We start from the raw sequence: 22,590 nt of genomic DNA on the forward strand, positions 1-22,590 counted from the left end.
TAATGACCTGTTTGGCTTGACTGAATGCCTCGAGCTCTGTCCCTGTTTTGTACATATTCCAAAGAGAGAGAGAGAGAGAGAGAGAGAGACTACGCTGGCTTCCTTACAAAAGTAGACTACGAGTTTTTGTTAAAAACTTCCTAGTTTTTTTGCATTAAACAAATGTTGGGTTTGAACCACACACATCGACTATGTAAAATGCGATTGGTTTTCCAATGTTCATACTAATTTATTTATTCTGTCCCTGGAGTTTGCAAGTCAACTAAATGTGTTTAATATTAAAATGAATGAAGCAAGGAAACACGAAGGTAAAACTTAAAAGTAAGGTGTAAAGGAAAGGGACCGTTGGGACTTGATCTGATCGGAATGGGAGAGGAGTCAGTGAGTCATATGTATGAATGATGTTATGAAGTATCAAAAATAGGAAAAGAGAAAAAAAGGTAAAAAGAAAATGGTAAGTGGGGGGCACTGGGATATAGTCTGAAGCTCTGGGGTAAATGAACAGAAAAAGTAAAGAGTTGGTAGTTGCAGTAAAAGCTTAAACCGTACAAAAAAGAAAAATCAGGTGCAGGCATTTAGCTTCAGACTCCAACTCTTTTTAAGTGAGTCTGATAAATTTCCTTTTGTTTTGTTTTGCCCTTTATTAAATAATAAATTTATTTTAGTTGCCTTTATTTTTTATGGATTTCCGTAGAGATGTCAGAGACAAGGGGGTGGCAGGCAGAAGCAGAAGATGCAGAGAGTTGCAGTCGTAATATGAAAGAAAGAGAGAGAGAGAGAAAGCATTATAATCAGAACCATTAGTTTAGTTTTAAACATGCACAGAAGAAGATTCTGCAGCTCAATGGTCCCTCAAATAAATATACCTATTCTACTCTGAACTCTCCCTCTAATAAAACTAAAAACCATCTTCAACATTCATTTCTCCATTCTCCACTCTCCACTGGAAAAAACAATGAGCGCACGAAACAGGTTTCCGTTCACTGCAGCTCAATGGCAAGAGCTTGAGCACCAAGCTCTGATCTTCAAGTACATGGTCTCCGGCGTCCCTATCCCTCCCGAACTGCTTTACAGCATTAAGGCAACCTCTTTGGACACTCCTTTCATTTCCAGGCTCTTTCCTCACCAATATCCACAAGGTAACTAACTAACTTCTCATTTCTTCCTTCCTATACATTACTTAATATTACATATTATACATGTTTTATATGTTGTGTCAGTTTCAGCAGTTGGATGGAACTACTTGCAGATGGGTTCTGGGAGGAAAATTGATCCTGAGCCTGGAAGGTGCAGAAGAACAGACGGTAAGAAATGGAGATGCTCCAAAGAGGCATACCCAGATTCTAAATACTGTGAGAGACATATGCACAGAGGTAAAAACCGTTCAAGAAAGCCTGTGGAACAAGTTTTGAAAACAACTCCCCTAAACTCTTCTAATCCATCCACCCCAGCCATCTCATCCATCACCCACAACTCTGAAACCCATCCCCATCCCCATCCCCACCCTTTTCACTATCAAAATCCCTCTGCTTCTTCTCATCCATCCTTACTTCCAGATTACAGGTAATTTTCTACAAAAATGCTTCTTTCTTTCCGTTTCTGAGATTTTGACTTTTGAGGCTAAACAGAGGATTTTGTTGCAACCCTGAAGAAGAAACAGGTATATTTATGGGGAGAAGGAAGAAAATTCCTTTGTTAGGGAACAACATTCTGGAAACATGAGAGGTTTCTCTGGTTCGTCTATGGATGATTCGTGGCAGTTAACTCCTCTGACAATGAGTTGCTCTTCCTCATCCTCCAGATACAAGAACTGCTCTGCTTTACAAGGTGATTACTCTTCTTACTTGCAGCTGCAGAGCTTTGAAAAATATAATGAGATGCAGAGTAAGATGGACAGAGATCAAGAACCACAGAAGACAGTGCATCATTTTTTTGATGAATGGTCTCCTAAACATAGAGAGTCTTGGGATGATTTGGATGATAAGTCATCTAATACAGGCTCAGTTTCTGCAACTCGACTTTCAATGTCTACTCCTAACACAGATTCCTCCATCTTCAGTTTCAATAAGCGTAACGAGAACTGAAATCCTATGGGTTGCCTTTGTGCATTTAGCATTTTGAGGAACAAATGAAAGACATTTGGTTTTGTAATTGGGATGGTCCGTATCCATGACCCGGCTGTTACCAAAGTGCATTACAAATAAAAGTTTATTTTCGTTTAGTTTAGTTTTGTTTTGTTTGTATGTATGATTTTCTTTGATGGGTTGTGTGTCCAACCAAATATGTACGAAATGAAATGGGATAATGAGTTGTTGAAGGTTGAACACAACAGTGGTTGGTTGGTTCCATAAAAAGGATCCAAAGAGAGTGTCTTTAATGCATAAATAGTTGGATGATGAATGGTGAGTCAGAGAGTTCTGATTAAAATGCTAAGGTAAGCATCCTCTGCCCATCTGTCTTATGGGCTGCTTCTTTCAACCTTCTATGTCTCTTGTCTTGAAATAATAATAATAATAATAAATAATGGGAAAGGGCCCCTAATGGACCGCATTGCTTCGTGGTTTCCTGCTGCCTCAGAGTCTCACCCCTTTCTTTACAGTTCACACATCACGGCTGTAAAAGCCTAGTGCGGTGTTTTTGTTGTACATACATCTCTTATTATTAACTTCTTTTCTTTTCAACCTATTTTCACTTACACCACTTTTTAAATGCTTAAGCAAACACACTTTTTCCAAATTAAGTCGGTTTTGCGCTCCATATTGGCTGAAGGTAACGATTAAGAATCAAGATCAAAAGGAACTGGAGAAAGGTTCTGCTAACACAACTGTTTTGATTCATTTTTCTTGTGACCCATTTCAGTTTCCATGTAGTCTCATCCTAAAATAAAGTCAAATTGGTAGCTTGAGGTAGTAGCAGAACAAGAGAGAGAGAGGATTGTCTTCTATTTCTCTTATTTGTGAAAACACGTGACAAAAAAAAGTGCTACCTTTAGGAGCATCATTGACTGGATTATCGTGTTTGAGAACGAAGACCTCAAATCTGAAGGTGCTTAATAAGAAAGAAAATGACTTCCAACTTAATTTGTAACATTAATCACAGTAAGAAATAGTGTAAAAGAATATGGTCAAAGTGGTAGGCCTTAAGAAATTGGAAAGGATGTACCATCAGACATACGACCCATATATATACGAATTGTATGGATCCCCAAATGCCGTGACAAGTACTCAAATTGGGCTGGCAAGTGTCATTATACAACTTTCCATTGGGCTTTCCCCAAAAGTTGCAAATTGTTCCTAAACTGTTCCCATCCCGACTTACCTCCGTCGTGATCTCGCTGCTGTTTTCTACGCCCGGAAGTATGCCGCTAAAATGGTAAAAATCCCAGAGACCCCGATCAAAATACTTCTCATTCTTTCCCTTTGATTCTTGATTTAGTTTCACCGTTTTCCTTTGCCTAGGGTTTTGCATTGGCAACCCAATGCCGGCAGCACTGTTAACAGTCAGATACTCAACGAGGTTTCGCAATGTGTTGAGAGTATCCATGGCGTTAAAGGGGGCAAGTGGAAAGCTACTCTCACTTTCTACAAACCCATCTTACGAGGTAATCGCGCTCTTTGTCTTCAGACCTTCAAGATATGACTACCTAAATGAATCTTAAATCTGTCAACAGACCAGAACTCACCGGCCGCCGAATTCCCCCGCGACTTTCTCGGAATTTCGCTGCCGGAGCAGCCAAATAAGTATTACCTTATAATTCGTGGCCAACGGATCGTCTTGGAAGCTGATTTTACGATTCAGGCTATAATGGAGAAGCTGCAGTCGTACAAATTGCGCGTAGCTCTCAATTTCGAGGTTGCCACTCAGATTCTCTATCTCTGATGTACTCTGCATTTTTCCCATGTCCTAGAATTCAAGTTTAAAGTTGATTTTTGTGGCTTTCTAGTCTCTACTCGTTTTCCATTTTTGTTTGTAGTCTGTGAGATGGATAAATCTTTGATGACAGACAGTTCACGTTATTGGTTTTTTAGGGGTTTCAGTATCAGTTAGGGGATTTCCAACTGAGAGTGGGAAAAGTTGTTCCCAACAATTCCGAGAATTTGAGAGGAATAGTTATGGAGGTAAGGCTCATTTCATCATTTCATGGAAACTCTGTTTTTGTGTGATTTCATGTTCTTCTGGTTGTTTGTTTTATTTGTGTTTCTTTATGTCTTTTTCTTTATTTGAGCTAGCAGTTTCCTTTCCCCTGGCCTGTTTCAACACAATGTTTGGCGTCTATGTGTTCAAGTATGGATATAATTAAAATTTGAATGTCATTTAACTCAGTGTTAGAGCATAAAATCCTTTGTTTCAACTTTTGATGTCATTTATTCTCCAAATTAATATTGATTTTCTGTGTTTGGACTTCTACGATTTTTCACACCTACTAGCGAGATTGTTGAAGTATTGATAAGACGGTGATTAACTTAGTAAAGTAGAAGAAAAAAGTCAGTCATCACATAGAAGTACAATTCTGTGAATAACTTATCAGTTAGCTTTGAGGCCAGGGATCCTCTTTTGAGAAGTAATGAGAACTGATTAGGATATCTTTGCAAAAGCCTGTGTAAAATTAGCTATGGAAGTCGTTATTGTGAATCTGTGATCTTTACATCTGTTTGTATTTCATACTGGCATTGTTCGACATGAATCAAAGGATTTGAGTAAATTCCTCTGAAAGAATTGCTTAGTTTGGAAAGAGCCTTCCTGTTCACTTGAATGCTCGAATGCTTGATGAGAATGTCAATGTGTAATAGTCTTTGCTTGATCCTGAAACAGGTAAAGTAAAGAAAGATGATGATTTCGATTGTCTGTCCTTCACTCTCTTTTTTCCCCTCCAAACTGTTCTTGAAAAAATGCAGTACCGTGTTTTATATTTTATTGTCAAGTCCAACTGGTATATTCTTTCGACACTCATGAAATTGTTAGAAACTGAGGTAGTATGGGATGCATGTCTTCGTTCCATGTTGGTTAGATTGAAATAATTAATATGGTACTTAAGTGGCTTGGCTCTCCCATTTTATAGCTGGATTTTGGAGTGTTGTTCTCCAAGGTGTTTAAGTACCTAACAGAAACCCCCTCTAAGATGAATTGCTGGCAATTCTCTAGCAAATCTTAATTCAGTTTTGTAGTTGTGTTTAATTTGTTACAATGAACATCCTAGAGAAAGTATGGGGGATTTAACTAGAAACTAAAATCTGTATGTCAAATGTGGAGCCATATTATATGTTTTTGGGTGTAAATATGAAAATTGCTCTTTGTTGGTTGGTGTTCCAATGAAACATTTTGAATAGATGGTGAGAGAGCGTTTACCATTCCCGTGATAAATATTGAATGGTATATTAAAACCTTGAAATTGCAGATTGAGTATCTCCCAATTTCTTCAATGGAGAAATCAAGACAGGTAATGGAGGAGTTCTTCGACGTATGGCAAGAAGCCATGTCAAAAAGTTCATTACCAGGTCGTTTCATGCACATAGAATCAAACTTTGCAGAATATGGACTGTCGGATTACTATACTTCTCAACACACAGCAGTTCAATATGGCAACGTCATGGCTCAACTAATCGCTACTGTGCAAGCAGTTCAATCCGCCAGAAATTAGCTTAATTTGATAATTGCTTGTATTTATTCCGTTGCTCTTCTTTTTCGAATGATGGAACATTAAATTTTACTGAAATTTTCAAGTTTAAATGCAACAGACAGCAGAAACCCAAAAACATTAAAATGCTAAAATTTCAAAAGTGCGTCTGTCATTCATACACCAATGGTGGACGCTTTTATTCAATTTCAACACTTCGCGACAGACATTGTTCACCAGGAACTTTGTGGCGACGATCATAGATGGGTTTAGAGACTTGCCGTTTGCGGCGGCGGAACCACGTAGTCCACCACAATTACACTCTCCAAATGCTCCCTGACCTTCTCTTTCTGCAATTCCACCATCTCTTTGTCTGAAGCCGCCGCCTCCAACTCATTTGGCCCTGGCAAAATGGCAATCGAAGCAATTGAGAAACCCTTGGCTCTGGCCGGGGAAAAGTTTTCGCCCACCGTCAGCTGGACATTGGGCCCCAATTTCTCCCTCAGCCCTGCAATGACCTCCAAGATCTGGCCCTTGACTTCGTCGCCCAGATTCTCCTTGAGTTTGAGGAAGGTAACTCTAAGGGCGGACCCAGGAGGTGGGACGAGAGAGCCTTGCAAAGCATCGGCGACCCAATCGACGGCCATGATGTCATCGCAGATGGGAAGAACAAATTGCTTGACGACGTTCATGTGAGCAGGGTGGGCGGAGTAGATGGAGAGATCCTCCTTGGAAGGATATCGGCTGTGGAGGAGGTGAGTGAAAGAGGAGGAGGAGGAGCGGTTGCGGAGAATGGGGCCGGCGGTGAGATGGAGGACTTGGTCGAGGGAGATGAGGCCGTTGAGGCCATTGAGCATGTCGTTTACCTTGGATGAATCGATACCCTCTTTGACCTTGAAGAGGACGATGTGCTCGATGGGTTGAGTGTGAGCGGACATTTTGACGGAAAATGGTCGGGAAGAAGGACAAGGATTTAGGCGGAGGAGACGAAGATTCCTGGAAGTGGATGGTAGCGTCGTCAAAGTCCGGAGAGCAGAGGAGAGCATTTTAAATTTCAATGTCAAATGATGAGAATCACAGATTTCGGGGGACAGGGACGTGCCGCTCCGTTGTGCCATTTTGCAAATATAGTTATTAAATACAAATAGACAAAATTAATCACCCAAAGAAAACTGCCTGAACCGGGTCGGTTGGGGTTTGGAGTCTTGGACCCCTTCCCAATGGGGTAACGAAAACAAGTCAATTCAAATGGGCCAAGTTTCATATCCCAACTTTCTAAAGAATGCCCCTTTTGTGTTTATGGGTCAAGCTTAATATCATTTTTGTAGATTTCTAGACATCCTTTCAAGTTTTCTACACCTGTTATGTTCGTCCTTATTCATCATCGTCCATATGCACTCTGGTTGTTTGCGAGTTGCGAGCCTTCAAGGTCGTCATTTATTTTTCTTGCAAGCTTCAGGTTGGCTTTCTGGAATTTTTTTTTTTATTATAGAATTTAGGTTTATTGTTAAGGCTTTTAGGTAGAAAACCCTTTGTTTGTTTCTATCGTATCCTCAATGCTTATGCCACCGAAAATAACCCAATCCCCCAATCCCAAACTCATATGGATTTCCTCTTCTTTTTTTTTTCCCAAATATCCTCCTCTCCGATCATTATCAATTCCAATCACTCCCCAACTTTCTAAATCCTAAATAAGAAATCAGGTTACTCTTTAAAATCTATTTTATTTCTACATTTTGTTGGATGTCAAAATCTAAACATAAAAAATGTATTTAATAGGATAATAATGGGGTCTATTGCATTCATATCTCCATTATGTTTAAGTAGGAATCAATAATCTTAGAAAATTCCTTTCTATTGTTAAAGAATTTGACATGATGTAGTGCATTCATTTCAATTGTCAAAATTCCTCAAAGAAAAAAAAAAATCAATTTAGTTGTCATTTTGAAGGAAGTTTATTAATCTACACCTCTCCTCATAGTATTGCCAAATTTCTTCCAAATATAATTAATGACGAGAAGTGAGAGAGCGTCAAAATTGAAGTTTTAGTACATTCCAATAATAAGGAAACGAACTAAGAGAGAAAATAAAATCGTAATTTTTTTTGTGTAAATGGTAAATGTTTGAAAGTAAGAAAAAAGTAAAGTAGTTTCCCTTGGTTTAGTGAAGAAGACAATTAAAGAAAGCCAAACAACTTTTCTATTTTTTTCCTTTTGCAAAAACAGATATTACAAACAAATGCAATAAATTTTAGAGAAATTTTGAATTTGAATCATATTCCACGTGGCGAATATACAAGTGTTTGGGAAAGTCAAGATTTGGATCTCAAATATATATAATATAAAAACATAGAACCAATCCCCTCCTAATTTCATGAATGCAGCAGAAATGGAAATAATAAATAGGAAATAACAGATGGGGATATTTCATTATTAAATTTTCAATATTATTTTAGGGGTCCGTCTACAAGCGTGACTGTCAAATCTATATATTCTCTCTCTCTCTCTCACTGTTTTTATTATTATTATTATTATTATTTTGTTAATTAGTTTATTTATTTGTCCATCTCTTTCTCCTACTCTCTATCTAGATTTCTCAGAAGAGGTGTCTGCTCCTGAGATTCGATTTAATCGGCGATCTTTTTCCACTGCTCCTCGTGAATCAGACTCCTCTTCCTCCTTCTCTCCCTACAATATAATGTTCCAGATTTTCAAGGTACATCTTTTCTTTTATTTTCAGACCTTTCGAATTTTGTAATTATTACATAATAATCAAACTCAACAACACCACTCTTTTCTTCCCCTTCCCTTATAAATTATATGTATATATATATATAAAAAAAAACTGTGAGTGTCTGTGTTTTTGTTTGTAGTTTTTCTTAGTTGTACATATACGTTAAGATCTTCTATTTTAGATAGTTTTGGAAAAGAAAATAATTAATTAACTTTGGTGTCCCCAGGTAGCGCCTGCAGTCATTAAATTATCTTCCCCTTTTAGTCCTTTATTGTTGTGAAAAGAATTTGAGATTGTTCTTTGATTATTTCTTCTGCTTTGTCTCAATTTGAAGTAATACAGTACCCATTCATATTTTGTTTAAATTAAATGGGGGATTCTCTCTGTTTTTGTTTCTTTTTTAAATAAACATACTAGTTTGTTTATATGTTTATGAATTTCATTCAAATATATTTAATTAGAAATATAGAATATTGGATGAATAATGGTGTGGGTGTCTGTAGCCTTAGCTTCTCTGCATCATTGACTGGGTTTTTTAGTACTGCTTGGAGAGATTCTGAGCTCTAGGTGGGTATTCTCTCAGTACATTAAAAAAAAAGGTTCCTTTTTATGGAAATGAGATTGGGATCTGCTTTTTCTTTCTACATCTCATTATCAAGTAATAATAAAATCTTTTTTTTTATTTGTTTACATAAATAATAATTTATCTCCTCTCATCATCCATGGAAATGGAGGTGATGATTTCTGCTACAGTTCTTGTCTCATGTGCAGAAATCCGTTTTTTTTTTTTTTTCCCTCCTCAGTTTGGGGGTCATGTTAGTGAAAGGTTGTACAGATAAAGAAGATATGATTATGGTCGTTCATTATTATTATTTTTTAAAAAGGAAACATGCATATGTTGAATTAAGTTATGCAAATTGTAACTAAAAAACTCATCTTTTTATTTTTATTCATTTAAAAAAGGATTGTTATTGGGGAAGTGATTGAGAGAAGAAATAATATGGAGGGGGAGACATTGTCAAGAGGAGAAATTGATGGGAAAATGGTGCAGAGATTTCAAAAGAATTTCGTTCAAGTACAGAACATTTTGGAGCAAAACAGAATGTTGATCAATGAAATAAACCAAAATCAGGAGTCGAGAATGGCGGGTAATGTGAGCAGAAACGTGGGTCTGATTCGAGAGCTGAACAACAACATCAGAAGAGTTGTTGATTTATATGCTGATCTCTCCACTTCCTTCACCAAATCCAACGAACATGGAGACTCCGCGGCCAAGCCTGGCTACAAGCGCAACCGCCCATAGCATAGCAGCAGCTATTACCCCCTTATCCTTCCTCATCTCATTCTTTCCCTTACTACAACCAATAACTTAAATTATTCTAAAACCAAAATATTTCTTTTGTTGGGGGAAATATATTGTGAAGTAATTAGGCAGTGTGTGTGTGTGTGTGTGCACTGTGTGCAGTGTAGGTACTACTCAACTCTATCACTCTTCTCCTATAAACCTCCTTTTGTTCCTCTGCTTTTGTTCTTCACAAAACTCACTGTTTCATCATTTCATTTTCACTGCTAATTAATTTTGTCCATCTTTGTAGAAATTATTGTATTATTATCTCTTTTAAAGAGAAAAAAAAGGTAAATTGTTTGTTGCAAAGACATTTCTCATCTTGGTGTTTGCGAAGATGCTGTGGGTTGAATGAATGATGGCAGCTTTGGAGGGTCTTTTTGGCTCACAGCCACACACCCACCACAACATCAGAATCTCAGATAAGGGATAATGGTCTTTTTGACCCTACCATTCCTCTTACTATTATTTTTATTTCTCAATTTTTTTACCAATGTGCCATCCCTTCCCTACCATTAATTATTACTTGTCTCTAGAATCACCATACTATTTACAAATTATTCCACTTCCACAATAGCAGTAGTTATATTGTGACAGTTTTATGGACTAAATTGTGTTAAAAAGACAGAAGCAGCAGCAGTACAGTTGTTAATTAAGATAAGAGACAAAGAAGTAAAACAGTGACACCCAACAATATGACACAGGGACCCAAACCTTCACTCACTTTTGGCTTAGATTTGGAACAACTCATCTTCTCCATGCTTATCCCTTCCCTCTTCTTAGCTTCTCTTTAACTTGTTTAACATCATGTGATAAATAAGGTTCAAATCATAACAGTATAAGTTCCTCTATTATTCATGTCCACATGTTTAGTCTATAATAATTCGTACTCAATTCTTTTTACTAACTGTTGAACTACTTCTTCTTTGCAATGGTTTATTATTTATGCTTTTGTCCTAGTTTGGAACTTTGTTCTCAATCGTAGATTACCAAATTTTCTAATATCCTGAGATGCTACGTTTTACCGATCATCGACTAAAAACTTGCTGAATAAACGCAAATTATAACTAACAACGATGTATTCCTTTTTCTCTCTCTATATAGGTTTGTAAACAAAAGTTACATAAATTTTGATATTTGGAATATTTGTCAAACATCCTTTAAATATGATTAAAACGAGTGGTAATTAGTATGTGAAAGTGATGAATCCAAAATAAATTCATGGTACCTAATTTTTAAGGCCCACAAGATTGATTGCTAGAAAATTAGGAATTTGAATTTGTTTTTTGGCAATAATGTTTGTGTATGAGGTAATCCTGTTTCTCCTGGTCTTCTTCAGATTAGATGGGACTCCACCTAACTCATAGTTCATCTAAAAACTTTGCTTAAATTATTATTGAAAATGCAACAAATTATTTAGTCCCACCCACATTAATCTAAGTTTTAAATATTTTTCCTCACTGCTTTACACACTGATAATTCAATTCGCTTTTTATTGTAAGTAGGAATGAAGAAAAACCATCCAGTATTGGAAAAGCTGCTTCGTTGCTGCACTACACCTTTTAAAAACTTACGATGCAAAACACCTTTAATGAATTATTTAGTACTCAAATTAACTAGATAATTTAGGTTATATGGTGAATAATAATTTATAGTTTGAACTTTAAATACAACAAAAATTACATATAGGGATTCTATCTGTTTGGCACTTTTAGCAAACAAAAGGGAGGAACTCGATTCTAGATCAATTCAATCTCTCTTTTTCTTTTTTATTCTAGTACATTAGTCAAACTTTACCTACAATACAGAACTCAATTCTAAATAAATAATTTTTCTATCATTTATTCCAATAAATATATTCTCACTTCTAATAAACAATAATACCCTAAACAGAAGAGCTTTTCTTTCATAATTTCCTATTACCAATTCTCTCTCTATCTCTCTCTCGTTGTTTCTGATGATCTCTAAGCCATACCGACAAGGAGGTTGTGAATGCTTAACAAAACTATATCTTATGGCCTAGTGTGTGGGCTTTTCACATGGATTGAAACGCGGCCCAATAAATAAGTCCAATTGTTTACCTCAATAATCTAATAATTTATTATTTATTATATTATATTGCTCATTTATTTTAGTTAGCTATTTCAATCATTTTATTATGTTTGGTTGAGTTTTGATTGCAAAATTTCCGTAAGCAATAATCAATTAGTTGCTCATATTGATTATAGAGAATTTCAAGTAAACAACCCCAAACAACATGATTTTATGATGGTTTTCGATTAATTTTGATTTTGAATAAATTTATTGTTGATGGGAAAAAAAACATTTGAAAATATTTAAAGAAAATAAAAAGTGAAGTAGGGGATGAAAAGGGTGTGTTTTGGAAAAGCGTGAGATGAGTTTGGTTAGTGAGTCAGCTTAGAAAGGGGTTTATGGAATGGGGTCGGGGTTGGGGCCGGCATTTTAATGCCATATTGACTCAGTTACAAGACGACGCGGCCACGTGTGCAAACCAACAATCTCAAAATGGGACTCAGTCTCACGCCTTCGTGGTCATAGGATCAGGACTCAGGAGGGGAGCCTCAGTTTTCTTTTCTAAAGAAGGAAAAAGAATGGCTTTGGATGTCATGTCATTTCAGTTTCAACTTTCAATTCAACCCATGCCCTGCCCCTTTCTGAATTTTGAACTTTCAAAGCTATTCTCATCAATCTTCTTCCGCAATCTCGCCTTCACTTTTTTTTTTCCTTTTATACGTTTAAATTTTATGTTACTTCTTTCTTCGGTAAAGCTAAAATGCTAAAATCACAGTAATTCAATTCACTTAACATAAATGTTTGAGAAAGAAAATAAGGGGAAAATAATCCTTTTACAACGTTTAAAAAACAATACATTACTCTTTTTTTCTTTTTTCTTTTTTGTGTGTAATTAATAAGGAAAAAAGAAAACATATATAAACTTTGTAAAAGGGGAACTATGAAAGACTCTTTTTTGTGTGTGTGTGAGGTTTCCGTGTTGGTCGGTACAAGTGGAATGTCCACTTCGCAAAAAGAAAATGAATTCTCTCCCAATTGTTTCGGCCTTTTATTTCCACTTTGCTTGTAATTCTGGAATAGGCTCAGGATGAATTGATTCCTCTGAAACTTATGCCTCTTGTTCTTGCCTTTTCCCCGTTCCATTTTTATTCAAATGAGTTTTTGTGCCTTAACATGCTTCCTCTCATATATTCAATCTACAATTTTCTGCTTTCTCTGTTTGGAGCAATAATCAGATGTTTTTTCAGGTATGTTTCTTAACCTTCTTGTTGTTATAATATCTTTTTACGTTTCTCAATCAAACTACACCCACTGATCACTCAATCTCTCTCAGAATTCAGGTTTATTATGGAACTGTTGATTCTGTTCTTCAAATTAAAGGCCAAGAAGGTGAATTTCAAGCAACGGCTGATTACAATTCAAGCAAATATCAGTTGGAACCTACCACACAAATCCATGGATTCATCCAAAAATCTGAAACTACAAACTGTTTTGTCCAAGAATTCTGCTTTACTGCTTCACCTTCTTCTTCGGGTAATCAAACTCCCGATCATGATTTTGAATGTTACAGCAGTAAATATTTATGTGAAAGTGATGATGGGGTGAAACTAGAAATATTTAACGCTGAAGAGGGTTTAGAAAAGTTAGATGAGCACGAGGGTTTAGAAAAGTTAGTTGAACACGAGGGTTTAGTTTCCAATATAGATGCCCCGATTCCTGTGGAAGTGGAGAAATCTGGCCATGATTGTTCCGAGGTTGAAACCCTAGTGGAAGATGGTTCCTTTCTTTTTTCAGATTCAGACTTTGAATCTCCATGTTTTGATGAAGAGTACATAGAAATAGAATTAGAATTAAAACCAAGTTTACATGTCTTAAATAATGCCAAAATTTTGCCTGTAAATGATTGGAGCGAGGAGGAGAGTCAAGATTGTTTGGTAGAACTGACAGAAACAGAAAAGGATGAGAAGGGGATGGAATTTTTTGAGCAGCAACAGCAGCAAGAAGAAGAAGAAGAAGAAGAGGAATTCTTGCAAGAGCACCAAGATTTGATAAACCAACTCAAGATAGAGCTAAGAAACTCGAGAACAGGAGGACTTCCAACCGTACAAGAAGAAGAAGATGAGGGAGAGGCAGGATCCATGTGTCCCACATCGGTTGAAACTCTAAAACCTCTGAAAAAGGATCAAAATTTTGAACTCAAACAACATTTCAGAGAGATCCAAAAGGTGTACAAGACTTATGCAGAGAAAATGCGAAAGCTTGACATCTCCAATATCCAAACAAATTACGCAATTGGTAAGTTAGTTAGGAACTTGACCTTGTATTGATATCTTATAAGTTGTGGATTAATAAAAAAAAAATTGGGGATTCAATTGCATTATGATGTGATTATTTGGTGCAGGTTTAGTTAAGTTGAAAGATCCAAATGGGTCAATGGATGGAAAGAAATCTGGTCTTAAATCTGTGTTTCCCCTCAAGTTAAGGCCAGGGAGAGGTGGTGTTAAAGACTGTCCAAGATTAACGAGAGACTTAAAGAGGGACATGGAAATGGTATATGTTGGACATCTTTGCCTTTCTTGGGAACTTCTGCATTGGCAGCACAGGAAAGCCACTGAGTTGCAACAGAATGACTCTCGAGAGGTTTCTCGGTTCACTCGAGTTGTCAATGAATTTCAACTCTTCTCCATCCTCATTCAAAGATTCATTGAAGATGAACAGTTTTGCGGCCCTCGAATCGACAACTATGCCAGAAACCGACTTTTCATCCGTAGTCTCCTTCAAGTTCCTGCCATTAGAGGTAAGTATATAAGCACGCTGAGGATCTATTTGGATTAACCTTCGAAATGCTTAGCAACACTTATAGAAGATTACAATGAAACACTTTACCTGATTCTCATTACAGCGGATTGTGTAAACGACAAAAAGCAACGAGGCAAAGAAGATGAAAGTACCATCTCAACTGCAGCTCTAGTGTCAATCATTGAAGATTCAATGCAGGTTTTTCGGGAATTTCTACGTGCAGAAAAATTCGTCAGGAACTCAACTATCAAGTGTGCTCAAGGACAACTTAATGCACAACGGATGATGATGGAAATAAGAAGTGGTCTGCAAAAGGTGTGCTTTCTTTATTTTTCTCATTCTAAATGATTATTTAGAAGGTATAGTTGATATTCAATTTCCATGTAAATGCAGAAGGAGAGAAGGCTAAAAGAGATATTGAGAAGTGGGAATTGTATAGCGAAGAAGTTTAAAAGGATTGGTGAAGATGAAGGGAGGGTGAAGAATGAATTGTTGATAGCGGAGGTTGAATTGAAATTGGTATCAAGGGTTGTGAGTATGTCAAGACTAACAGAGAGCCAGTTGATTTGGTGTCATAAAAAACTGCATCAAATTAATTTTGTGAATAGAAAGGTTGTTATAGAACCATCGTTTTCTCTTTTTCCATGTTGACTTTCTTAGTCGCCTCACCACCTAGCTGCATCTTTATCACAGCAGCTCCTACATACAACTTTTTCTTCCTACTTCAAATAATTTGAGGAAATGAAATGGTTACCAAACAATTTGTTTAACACACTCTTTTACATATACTATTGTATCAGCCATTTCTTGATCTTTCAATTGCCAATCAAAGAACATTTCTTTACACATTCACTTGGCATCAATCTCGTCAATAAATAGCAATTTCTCCTTACTAAAGAAATTATAATAATGAGATAGCTCATTAAAAAATAGCCTATGGTCCACCATTAAAACTGATAAAATATGGTCAATGATACCATTAAAAATACCTAACTTTTGGGTGGAAAAATACTTATTTGACTTGAATATCATCCTAAGTAATTGAAAAAGGTTAGAGTCTTAGTCAATTTAAAAATGTGATAATTATGAAAACATAACCATTTATTTAGAAAGAATTAAAAACAATTTATTTAGAAAGAATTAAAAAAGTGATAAAAGTATATTAAAGATAATCCAATTTTTGTAATATAATTTATGGGTGAGAGATATCTACCCATATTTTATTAGATTTTTAATTAGAAAAATGTTGTTATATATACTAATATGTTGGATTCAGATTCGATTCACGATATGAAAGTTTTGAGTTCTATAAGCGGAAAAATCTCTCACCAATCTACCAAAAATCTTAAATGAGAAGGGAGCTCTTTAGAAAGAGCAAGTAATACCCAATTAGTTTAGAAACTTCAATGCTATTTTTCAAAATAAATATTTTAAATTTGGCATTCTTCATGTCAGCCCATTTCTCTATGGCCTTCTCATCAATGGACCAAAACAAGTTGGATCAGATAGTTGGGCTTATTGGGCCGTATCTAAAAACCAATCGCTACCGTTCATTTTGGAAACCCTAGATCCAAACGCATCACAATTCATAACACTTGCATGCAGCCATATAAAGTTCAATCTGCGGCAGCGGCTTTTCTTTCACTGGAACGCGTGCGGCACAGAGGCTTCCCTTCTCATATCTTAGATCTTTTCTGAGCGGCTTCATTGCTCTCTTTCCAGCCTCTCTTTGAATATGGCGACCCAGATGAGTAAGAAGAGAAAGGTCAGTACTCAATTTTTCTTGATCTGTACATTTTCCCTCCCATTCTCTGCAACGATTGACCTCTTTTATCTTGTATTGATTGTTTTTACTTTTCGATTTTGTTTCAGTTCGTAGCCGATGGAGTGTTTTTTGCCGAGCTAAACGAGGTTTTGACCCGAGAGTTGGCGGAGGATGGGTACTCCGGTGTCGAGGTTAGAGTCACTCCTATGCGCACTGAGATCATCATCCGAGCCACCCGCACCCAAAACGTTCTCGGTCAGTTTACTCTCATTTGTAAATTCAATTGATTTAAGTTATTTGAATAACCCACCTTATTTGTTCATTGGATTTAACGTATTAAATTAATATTAATCGATATAGCTTTAGTAATTACTTTCGCACTTTTTTTGCTATATAGGTGAAAAGGGCAGGAGGATTAGGGAGCTCACCTCGGTTGTGCAGAAGCGTTTCAAGTTTCCGGAGAACAGTGTTGAGCTTTATGCCGAGAAAGTTAACAATAGAGGGCTTTGTGCCATTGCCCAAGCCGAGTCACTTCGCTATAAGCTACTTGGTGGCCTTGCTGTTCGTAGGTACTTTTTCGTTCTTCTTCCCATAACTACCGGTAGCATTATTTTATTTGACTACTGGAATATTCACAGAAGTCTTATTTCTAGCGCATATCTTTGACATCTTGTTTAAAATTGCATTATTTGACTAACTATATCAAATCACCCAAAGGAAAGGGAGCTTCGTTTTAGATTCATAAAAATGGTTTCCTTTTCCTGAATTTTTGAGCATGTCATCTACAAAGCAGATTGGTTTTTTGGTACCAACCTTGTGTCGGAAGGTGACAATATAAATTGAGCTTCCATTTGTTAATCGTTGTGGAATCATTTTGTTTCACACTGCAACCTTAGGGAAGATACATGCGCTTCCTGGAAGTATCTTTAGTCTCTTCTTGTCACATTTATTTTTCAAGGCTAAAGATAGTATTGAGACGTTTTCTTAAAATAGGTGAAAACTAAGCGTCAATATTAGTTAATATGATTTATACTGATAATAAGAATTTACAATCCAGTTTTTTAAAGCACAATGTTTGTAGGGAAGTACTTTCAGATCACACCTATCAACTAACAATTTCTTGAAAACATATCCTACAAGTTTATTTTCAATACTATTGGTAATAAGGAAGCGTGGACTCTTTGCTTGAAAAGGCAGCGTGGACTCCCTTGTGTGTTCTTTTTTAAATTTTCGGCAGGGGACGTTCATACATGTCTTCCTATGAAAATCTACAAGAGAGGAACACGCAGTCAACCTTGCCCGCTTTTTAAGCCCACTATGCACCCCAATATTTTTCTTACTATGAACATCACTACAATTTAATCCAGTCTTGGAAACCCATTTGACAGACAAATTTAAATCATGAGGCAGTGTAGACACCTATTAAAGCTCTCTGATATGCTACGAGTCAACTTTTGAGTGTCCGTTTCGTTTAATCTACATGATTTTATCTAATCCAAAGTGCTCAATATCAACTTTTTCTTCAAGTTTGTTTTTATATTTTCTGAATCTTTAAGGAAAGTTATCAATATGTAGTACTGGTACAGTTACGATAACTAGTCTGGAGTTTGAGCCTTGCCTCAAAGCTTAAAACCTTTTATTCTTTCTTTTTTAATGTTTTGTTTTTATGCTTTTCATTCTAGCCAAATCTTTATTTATTTACTTATTTCTTACTATTATGATCTCATAGGTAGTTGTCGTCAAGACTTGGCTTTTTTATTATTATCTCATTGGTGGTTGCTATTAATACTTGGAGTATCAGTACTAACTTATATTACCTTTAGAAAGTCTAAATGTTTATATATACTATTTCCATCAGGGCATGCTATGGTGTTCTGAGATTCGTCATGGAAAGTGGAGCTAAGGGTTGCGAGGTTAGCTTGTAGCTCAATTCATTATTATCAATATATGAATAAATTGTATGGCTATGTTATAACATGTAATTTGTAAATCCCTACAGGTGATTGTTAGTGGAAAACTCAGGGCACAGCGTGCAAAATCTATGAAGTTCAAAGATGGATATATGATCTCTTCGGGTCAACCAGTTAGAGATTATATTGACTCGGCTGTTAGACATGTTCTTCTCAGACAGGTTAGCCTCGAGTATTAATTAATAGAACAAGCGCTTACACAATACATCTGTCACTCTGTTAATGTTATTTTGTTTTTCTGGCTCAGGGAGTTCTTGGTATCAAAGTTAAGATCATGCTTGATTGGGATCCTAAGGGCAAGCAAGGCCCTACCACCCCTCTTCCTGATGTCGTCACAATCCACTCTCCCAAGGAGGAAGAAGAAATCGTCCATAGACCACCAGCAGTTTTGACCGCTGATATTGAGGTTCCAGTAGCAGTACCACCAGTACCAGTAGCTTGAGAGGCTCTAATCTAGATAATTTATGTATGGAATCAATCATCGTCCATTTTGTACTTTCTTTCCCAAAGATTTCGTTATGTCTCATTGATCTTGTTGGTTTGAGCCTACCGACTGCAGAGCGCTCTTTTTTATAATCAAACAAAATGCATATGGAGAACAGTCTTTATGTTGCCTTATCCCTTTTTTAATTTTCAATTTTTGCCTAGTGATTATTTATTCTGAACCCTGTTTGGATAGCATCTTTTAGCTGCATACTTTCGTCAAGGACTTGACATATGATGACCATCTCTTGAATCTTACACAGTTCATTCAAAATATTTTAAAATTTTGACTGCCATTAATCTCGTATTTTTTTTAGAACATTTATTATGTTTTTCAATTCTTTGGAAGAGCATTATTCTATATAATGTCAGACATGCATGTCTTTTGTTTGATGCTTCAATTTGAAAATTGTACACTTTGTTTTTTGGGGTTAGGAAACTTTCATTCTAATTACTGTTAGCTGAATGTAATGGAGGTTTCTGCTTGCGCGCTTGAAGCTCTCTTCCCTCTTCAAAACCATAAAAAAGAACGAAAAAAGGAAGGTAAAAGGAAAACTCAACAAATCATGACTAATCGCAGCACATTGATCTTCATAAAGACTCTACTCAGTCACGGCTTCAAGTAGAAGTGAATAGATTTTGGTAAAATATCGTACAAGTAGCTCGAAAGCAGAGTAGAATGAGAAGGTTTAGTGGAGGAGACCTTGGTCTTAATTTCTAGTGTAAAATAAATAAATGAATAAACATAGGCACGGCAGTAGCAGAAGACGACAGCATTGTCTTAATTGTGTGTATTACGTGTTATTTGGGTCTTGCATGCATTTGGTTATAGAAGGAAAGGGGATTGTTTGGGCAATGAACTCCACTGCATGAACTGAAAACTCCGTAAAAGGAGCCCAAATCCTGATGTTTGCAATTTTTCACATCCTTGTCTGCTTTCTTTGCCCATATCCTTAATGCGTTTACTTTCAGTTTCTTTCACCATAACGCATGCACATGTCCTTCTTCTCCGCCTTCTTCTCTTGCTTTTCTTGACAAGTTTCCTTCTCCTCCCTGCATTTCTCTCGTTCTTCAATTCCAGTGGGTTCCACATGGATTCCAATTCCCCTTTTATAATCCCCCTCTTCTTTCTTCCTGCATTCTACACTTTTCTTCTTCACAATATTCACTTTCACTTCAATTTTCCACAATGTTTTCTTCCTTCTGCTCTGCCCTTTCAGTTCTCTTTGTTCCCAACTCCTCTTCTCTCCCTCTTGATCATATTCAACAACTCCCTCAATGGTTCGAGGAAGAACTCGAGGATGATCTCAAATGGTCCTTTGCCGTCAACAGGTCCATTTCTTGTTTCCTTTTGTTCTCGTGTTCATAAGATGTTTGTATTCTTTCCTTTAAAACAATTATTTCTTTGTAGAGTGGATGCAAAATCTGAGCGTATTTTTTAAGTTAAAATTGATACTGACGTTTTTGACTTCCTTTAGGGTACTTCATGCAACAACTAGCGAGTTCCAAGATATAGTTCTGTTGGATACCAAGCGGTTTGGGAAGGTTTGCATTATCCCACATTAGTTTCAGTTTCCTTCCCAATAACCCCTTGATTAATTTAAATGCAAAATTTCTGAAATTTTGTTGACATCGCTTTCAGGCTCTATTGCTTGATGGGAAGCTGCAAAGTGCTGAAAAAGATGAATTCATCTATCATGAGTCCTTGGTTCATCCTGCTCTGCTACTGCATCATAAGTATATGCTCTGTTCATATTTGGTTTAGTTCTTTTAAGTAATAAGATGGTTTTTGTGGGACTGCAATCTGAAGCGTAGCTGATTTTTCTTCTGATATTTCCTTTTGATTTTCTGAATGAATGATTTTCAGTCCCAAAACAGTGTTTATAATGGGAGGTGGAGAAGGGTGTACTGCTCGAGAGACACTAAAGCATAAAAGTATTGAGAAAGTTGTCATGTGCGATATTGATAGGGTATGGTTCTCAAAATCCTAAGATTCACTCGTTTGTTAATTCGTGTGGCAAAAGGATCGAGGAAGTTTAATTTTATGTCTTGAAAAAGTATTTAGTAGAGATACTTCAATGGAAGGAAAAGAGAAAAAAAATGAGAAACACTAGTTTTTGCATGAAGTTTTTAATTTACATTGTAGGATGTTGTCAATTTCTGCCGCGCACATCTAAAAGAAAACCAAGATGCATTTCAGGACGAGAGGCTTCATATTATTTTTGACGATGCAAAGTGAGTAGCTTTTGCCCTTTGGACTGAATCCGCCATTTGTATTTTAGTTATGCAGTTTGGTGAAGCTTGTTTAAACTATATCTCAACTTTTGCTTGAATCAATGCACATTTCAAACGAATTCTAGTTTAGATTTGAAAGAACTAACCTGAGATTGAAAAAGGGCTGGATTGGAGGGACGTCCAGAGAAGTTCGATGTAATAATTGGAGATTTATCAGATCCACATGAAGGAGGACCATGCAATCATCTGTACACTAAGTCCTTCTATGAGGACGTCATTAAGCCCAAGCTCAGTGACAATGGTATATTTGTTACTCAGGTACAGTATATAACATATTCATAACCCTCTGCTATTGTTCCGGGTTAGTTACTACTTTTACTAAGATTTAATACACTGTTACAAAAATGCAGGCCGGCCCTGCTGGTATTCTCTCCCACAAGGTCTTCTCATCAATATACAACACCGTAAAGCATGTCTTCAGATGTAAGACGTTGTTAACATAATCCCAACATGCTATTGTGTGTTTTGCCTGAACATTCCATTCATGTATTTGTTAAGATAATTTTCAAGTGCTGTTTTGATTACACATACAGCTCATGTTTGGCATGCCATCCTTTGTTTTATGTGCACAGATGTGATTGCATATACCGCTCATGTTCCATCCTATGCTGATTCATGTGGATGGGTTTTGGTAAGCAACTACAAAGAATTCCTTATGTATCTTATTGCCCGAAATGAAAAAGAAAGAGACTGACACATATAGAATGATTTGCAACGGTAGGCTTCTGATCATCCTATTAAACTGGACATCGAGGATCTCAACAATAAGATTCGTGAGAGAGTCCAAGGTGAGCTACACTACTTGGATGGTGCATTCATCGTATCGTCAACAGTCATAAACAAAACCATCCGTACATTGTAAGTATAAAGATAGTTGATCTCTCTCCTCTTCCTTTGCTGAGAAGGGAAAAAATCACGTATCTTATTGAGTGACCATTAATTTTTGGATCATGCGTTTGTTGTGGTTGTGTGCAGGATGATGAATGAGACTCATGTGTTCACTGAGGAAGATGCAAGGTTCGCACATGGGCGAGGGCTGGTTGCCAATGCCTAGAAACTTCATGCTTAGAACTTCATAATGTTGCTAAACCAAGCAATATATCAGAACTCAGCGATCACAGCTTATACATCTTTGATTATAAGTTATAATTACATGTTTACTTACCTGAACTGAAGATGTATCTCCTTACATTCAAGCTATTGTTTAATGAATTGATCGTATGAGAAAATTGCTTTTTCTAACTTAAAATCTATTTGACATTCAAAACTAACATCTTTTCTAAAGATAATTTTTTAAACTTCTTTAGTACTTTTATAACACATAGTGATGTTACTGAAATTCTTCCGTGAAAAAAGAAAAGAAAAAAATTTAAAGAAAGCTGAGTATCACAGCTTTTACATCTTTTGTTTTTCCCATGGTCCAAATAAAAATGCTTTGAAAGAGAATAGAGAACGATATCATCGATTGAACAAATTTATAGGCATGACTCAACTTCTTAGTGTTGTGCATTAATAGTTTGTTAAAATAAAATTACTAAGCACAATCATATAT

The 22,590-nt window shown here is 36.4% G+C and overlaps 6 protein-coding genes and 1 long non-coding RNA gene across 12 annotated transcripts; 6 read left to right on the top strand and 1 right to left on the bottom strand.

Moving 5' to 3' along the window:
- The first annotated feature begins 75 nt into the window (after nt 1-75).
- LOC101214722 (growth-regulating factor 5) lies at nt 76-2,427 on the top strand. Of its 5 annotated transcripts, none has more exons than XM_004141128.3 (3): nt 76-1,139; nt 1,221-1,563; nt 1,652-2,427. In XM_004141128.3, exons 1-3 carry the CDS (start codon nt 956-958, stop codon nt 2,082-2,084), a joined length of 960 nt encoding a protein of 319 aa, XP_004141176.1. In that variant the 5' UTR covers nt 76-955; the 3' UTR covers nt 2,085-2,427. The 5 variants fall into 5 exon arrangements, with proteins under 5 accessions (XP_004141176.1, XP_031736640.1, XP_031736641.1 ...); XM_031880780.1 differs by having other exon boundaries at nt 1,655-2,427; XM_031880781.1 differs by having other exon boundaries at nt 1,661-2,427.
- Nucleotides 2,428-3,210: 783 nt separating this feature from the next.
- Nucleotides 3,211-5,777, top strand: LOC101208706 (mediator of RNA polymerase II transcription subunit 20a). Its single transcript, XM_004141021.3, has 5 exons — nt 3,211-3,372; nt 3,459-3,601; nt 3,671-3,852; nt 4,029-4,118; nt 5,396-5,777. Exons 1-5 carry the CDS (start codon nt 3,359-3,361, stop codon nt 5,636-5,638), a joined length of 672 nt encoding a protein of 223 aa, XP_004141069.1. The 5' UTR covers nt 3,211-3,358; the 3' UTR covers nt 5,639-5,777.
- Nucleotides 5,644-6,959, bottom strand: LOC105434531 (stress-response A/B barrel domain-containing protein UP3). Its single transcript, XM_011650283.2, has one exon. It carries the CDS (start codon nt 6,730-6,732, stop codon nt 5,884-5,886), a length of 849 nt encoding a protein of 282 aa, XP_011648585.1. The 5' UTR covers nt 6,733-6,959; the 3' UTR covers nt 5,644-5,883.
- Nucleotides 6,960-8,000: 1,041 nt separating this feature from the next.
- Nucleotides 8,001-10,005, top strand: LOC105434532. Its single transcript, XR_968613.2, has 2 exons — nt 8,001-8,329; nt 9,311-10,005. It is a non-coding gene; the product is annotated as an uncharacterized LOC105434532 (long non-coding RNA).
- A 2,667-nt stretch (nt 10,006-12,672) lies between these two features.
- Nucleotides 12,673-15,369, top strand: LOC101214479 (hypothetical protein). Of its 2 annotated transcripts, none has more exons than XM_031880777.1 (5): nt 12,673-12,973; nt 13,067-14,021; nt 14,128-14,523; nt 14,629-14,840; nt 14,919-15,369. In XM_031880777.1, exons 1-5 carry the CDS (start codon nt 12,962-12,964, stop codon nt 15,174-15,176), a joined length of 1,833 nt encoding a protein of 610 aa, XP_031736637.1. In that variant the 5' UTR covers nt 12,673-12,961; the 3' UTR covers nt 15,177-15,369. The 2 variants fall into 2 exon arrangements, with proteins under 2 accessions (XP_031736637.1, XP_011648587.1); XM_011650285.2 differs by having other exon boundaries at nt 12,674-12,973; nt 13,060-14,021.
- A 756-nt stretch (nt 15,370-16,125) lies between these two features.
- On the top strand, nt 16,126-18,907 carry LOC101208315 (40S ribosomal protein S3-2). The gene is made up of 6 exons (XM_004141020.3): nt 16,126-16,290; nt 16,398-16,545; nt 16,688-16,859; nt 18,149-18,203; nt 18,290-18,421; nt 18,508-18,907. Exons 1-6 carry the CDS (start codon nt 16,261-16,263, stop codon nt 18,700-18,702), a joined length of 732 nt encoding a protein of 243 aa, XP_004141068.1. The 5' UTR covers nt 16,126-16,260; the 3' UTR covers nt 18,703-18,907.
- A 157-nt stretch (nt 18,908-19,064) lies between these two features.
- LOC101214242 (thermospermine synthase ACAULIS5) lies at nt 19,065-22,280 on the top strand. Its single transcript, XM_004141126.3, has 10 exons — nt 19,065-20,075; nt 20,222-20,288; nt 20,386-20,480; nt 20,611-20,713; nt 20,890-20,978; nt 21,140-21,296; nt 21,389-21,461; nt 21,611-21,669; nt 21,760-21,896; nt 22,014-22,280. The coding sequence occupies exons 1-10, from the start codon at nt 19,933-19,935 to the stop codon at nt 22,090-22,092; spliced, it is 1,002 nt and encodes a 333-aa protein (XP_004141174.1). The 5' UTR covers nt 19,065-19,932; the 3' UTR covers nt 22,093-22,280.
- The last annotated feature ends 310 nt before the right edge of the window (nt 22,281-22,590 follow it).

Source organism: Cucumis sativus, chromosome 2 (assembly GCF_000004075.3).
Source record: "Cucumis sativus cultivar 9930 chromosome 2, Cucumber_9930_V3, whole genome shotgun sequence".
Taxonomy (NCBI): Eukaryota; Viridiplantae; Streptophyta; class Magnoliopsida; order Cucurbitales; family Cucurbitaceae; genus Cucumis; species Cucumis sativus.

What these genes read in the sequence shown, in the direction of transcription:
- LOC101208706 (XM_004141021.3), top strand. An exon ending in CTACAAACCCATCTTACGAG is followed by an intron (nt 3,602 to 3,670) that starts GTAATCGCGCTC and finishes ATCTGTCAACAG; the next exon opens with ACCAGAACTCACCGGCCGCC. An exon ending in GCGTAGCTCTCAATTTCGAG is followed by an intron (nt 3,853 to 4,028) that starts GTTGCCACTCAG and finishes TTGGTTTTTTAG; the next exon opens with GGGTTTCAGTATCAGTTAGG.
- LOC101214722 (XM_004141128.3), top strand. Translation starts at nt 956, where the DNA reads ATGAGCGCACGAAACAGGTTTCCGTTCACTGCAGCTCAATGGCAAGAG. An exon ending in TCCTCACCAATATCCACAAG is followed by an intron (nt 1,140 to 1,220) that starts GTAACTAACTAA and finishes ATGTTGTGTCAG; the next exon opens with TTTCAGCAGTTGGATGGAAC. An exon ending in TCCTTACTTCCAGATTACAG is followed by an intron (nt 1,564 to 1,651) that starts GTAATTTTCTAC and finishes GCAACCCTGAAG; the next exon opens with AAGAAACAGGTATATTTATG.
- LOC101214479 (XM_011650285.2), top strand. Translation starts at nt 12,837, where the DNA reads ATGCCTCTTGTTCTTGCCTTTTCCCCGTTCCATTTTTATTCAAATGAG. An exon ending in CCAAACAAATTACGCAATTG is followed by an intron (nt 14,022 to 14,127) that starts GTAAGTTAGTTA and finishes TATTTGGTGCAG; the next exon opens with GTTTAGTTAAGTTGAAAGAT. An exon ending in TCAAGTTCCTGCCATTAGAG is followed by an intron (nt 14,524 to 14,628) that starts GTAAGTATATAA and finishes TTCTCATTACAG; the next exon opens with CGGATTGTGTAAACGACAAA.
- LOC101208315 (XM_004141020.3), top strand. Translation starts at nt 16,261, where the DNA reads ATGGCGACCCAGATGAGTAAGAAGAGAAAG. An exon ending in GGTGGCCTTGCTGTTCGTAG is followed by an intron (nt 16,860 to 18,148) that starts GTACTTTTTCGT and finishes TATTTCCATCAG; the next exon opens with GGCATGCTATGGTGTTCTGA. An exon ending in GTGGAGCTAAGGGTTGCGAG is followed by an intron (nt 18,204 to 18,289) that starts GTTAGCTTGTAG and finishes AAATCCCTACAG; the next exon opens with GTGATTGTTAGTGGAAAACT.
- LOC105434531 (XM_011650283.2), bottom strand. Translation starts at nt 6,732, where the DNA reads ATGGCACAACGGAGCGGCACGTCCCTGTCCCCCGAAATCTGTGATTCT.
- LOC101214242 (XM_004141126.3), top strand. Translation starts at nt 19,933, where the DNA reads ATGTTTTCTTCCTTCTGCTCTGCCCTTTCAGTTCTCTTTGTTCCCAAC. An exon ending in TCATGTGCGATATTGATAGG is followed by an intron (nt 20,714 to 20,889) that starts GTATGGTTCTCA and finishes TTTACATTGTAG; the next exon opens with GATGTTGTCAATTTCTGCCG. An exon ending in CGTAAAGCATGTCTTCAGAT is followed by an intron (nt 21,462 to 21,610) that starts GTAAGACGTTGT and finishes TTATGTGCACAG; the next exon opens with ATGTGATTGCATATACCGCT.